The sequence below is a fragment of the Cariama cristata genome, unplaced genomic scaffold (genome assembly GCF_000690535.1).
Source record: "Cariama cristata isolate BGI_N322 unplaced genomic scaffold, ASM69053v1 scaffold18216, whole genome shotgun sequence".
Classification (NCBI taxonomy): Eukaryota; Metazoa; Chordata; class Aves; order Cariamiformes; family Cariamidae; genus Cariama; species Cariama cristata.
The window spans coordinates 32,814-34,114 of record NW_009623996.1 but is presented as its reverse complement, the minus strand read 5'-3'; the positions used below and the strand labels follow the sequence as shown (position 1 = coordinate 34,114).

The 1,301-nt window shown below is 59.6% G+C and overlaps 1 protein-coding gene across 1 annotated transcript in view; it reads right to left on the bottom strand.

The window, feature by feature from the left end:
* Positions 1-517: 517 nt before the first annotated feature.
* The window catches only part of LOC104163864 (retinoic acid receptor RXR-alpha), a 31,431-nt gene continuing 30,647 nt past the window's right edge, over positions 518-1,301 (bottom strand). The window contains exon 8 of the mRNA XM_009703000.1: positions 518-760. Coding sequence (XP_009701302.1) covers positions 613-760 — 148 coding nt within the window. The 3' untranslated portion in view covers positions 518-612. The remainder of the gene's footprint in view (positions 761-1,301) is intronic.

The window sequence follows — 1,301 nt, the reverse complement described above, 5'->3', positions numbered from 1 at the left end:
GGGGCCGGCCTGCCTCTCCAGCCTGCCTCTGCCTCCGCGAAGTAACTACTGAGACTACTAATAATAGTTAGAAACCAAAAATAGAATTTTTCTTTTTTTTTCTTCTCTTTTTCAAAAACTCCATCCTCTGAAAATAGCCAGCTGCAATCCGGCGAGTTCAACCACTCCCCTCGGCTTGTCCAAAACCCACTGCCCCAAGGGCTGGGACTGTCCCCATCCCCGCTCCTGCCCCGGGGGAAGCACCGCCGGCCGCTGCACACACACGGGGTGATGCCAAGCCCGGTCGGTGGCTCACCCCAGAACTCATGGCACGGTGGGGGCCAGGGCAGGGGTGCAAGCTGGGGCGGTGGGTGGCAAGCTCTCTCCGCTCCCACTTCTCTACATCTAGCGCAGGGAACCAGCGAGCAGGTCTTGAGATGCAGCAGTGACAGCAAACGGACAAGGGTGAAGGCGACGAGGAGGCGAGGACGGCAGGGGATCGCCCCGGATCAGACGGTGCCTCCAGCGCTGGGGAGAGGAGGGAAGGATGGGCTGGGGCGGCGGCGGAGGAAAGCAGAGGAAAGGGCCCTGCGAGACCCCAGCCGGGCGAGGGACTGACCCAGCAGCAGTTCTCTAAGTCATTTGATGGGGCGCTTCCAGCATTTCCATCAAGAAGGTGTCGATTGGTGTGTCGCCTATTAGCTTGAAGAAGAAGAGGTGCTCCAGGCATTTCAGGCCAATGGACCGGAGGGCTGGGAGACGGAGCAAGAGCTTTGCGAACCTGGGGGCAGAGGACACGACATGGTCAGACATCCCACCCGCAGCCCCGCTTCTGCCCCGACTCCCAAAGCTTCTGTGGCCGCTCCTGCTCAGGAGAGCTGGGAGTCAGACACAAACTTCTTTTTCTACCAAAGTCACGGGGCCACACCCAGAGCTGTGCACAGAAATCACTGATTATGTCCCCGGCCTTGAAGATGAGGTAGCCACGGTGGATAGTCCCAACAAACATGTGCTGATAGCTGAGCTGGAAGAGTAAAATAAGAAATGAAAGTCCATCCCTGCAGTGGGGTGCACCACTGGCTTCATGCACCTGTGTCCCGCATCTGCGTTACCATCCAGCGAGCACCCCGAGATGCTCGTGGGGTCCCTACACTGCAGCCACGGGGAGCGGGCACCACGGGCCAGCCTTGTCGCAGGGAGCGGTGTGAGCAGCTTCAGCAGCTCGAGCTTTGGTCAGGGAAAAGGGCAAACAGCTGAGGGTGGGATGGAGGAGATGCCGAGTGGGGTGTGCTGGCACTTGGCTCGGCGATGCCCCTGTCCTG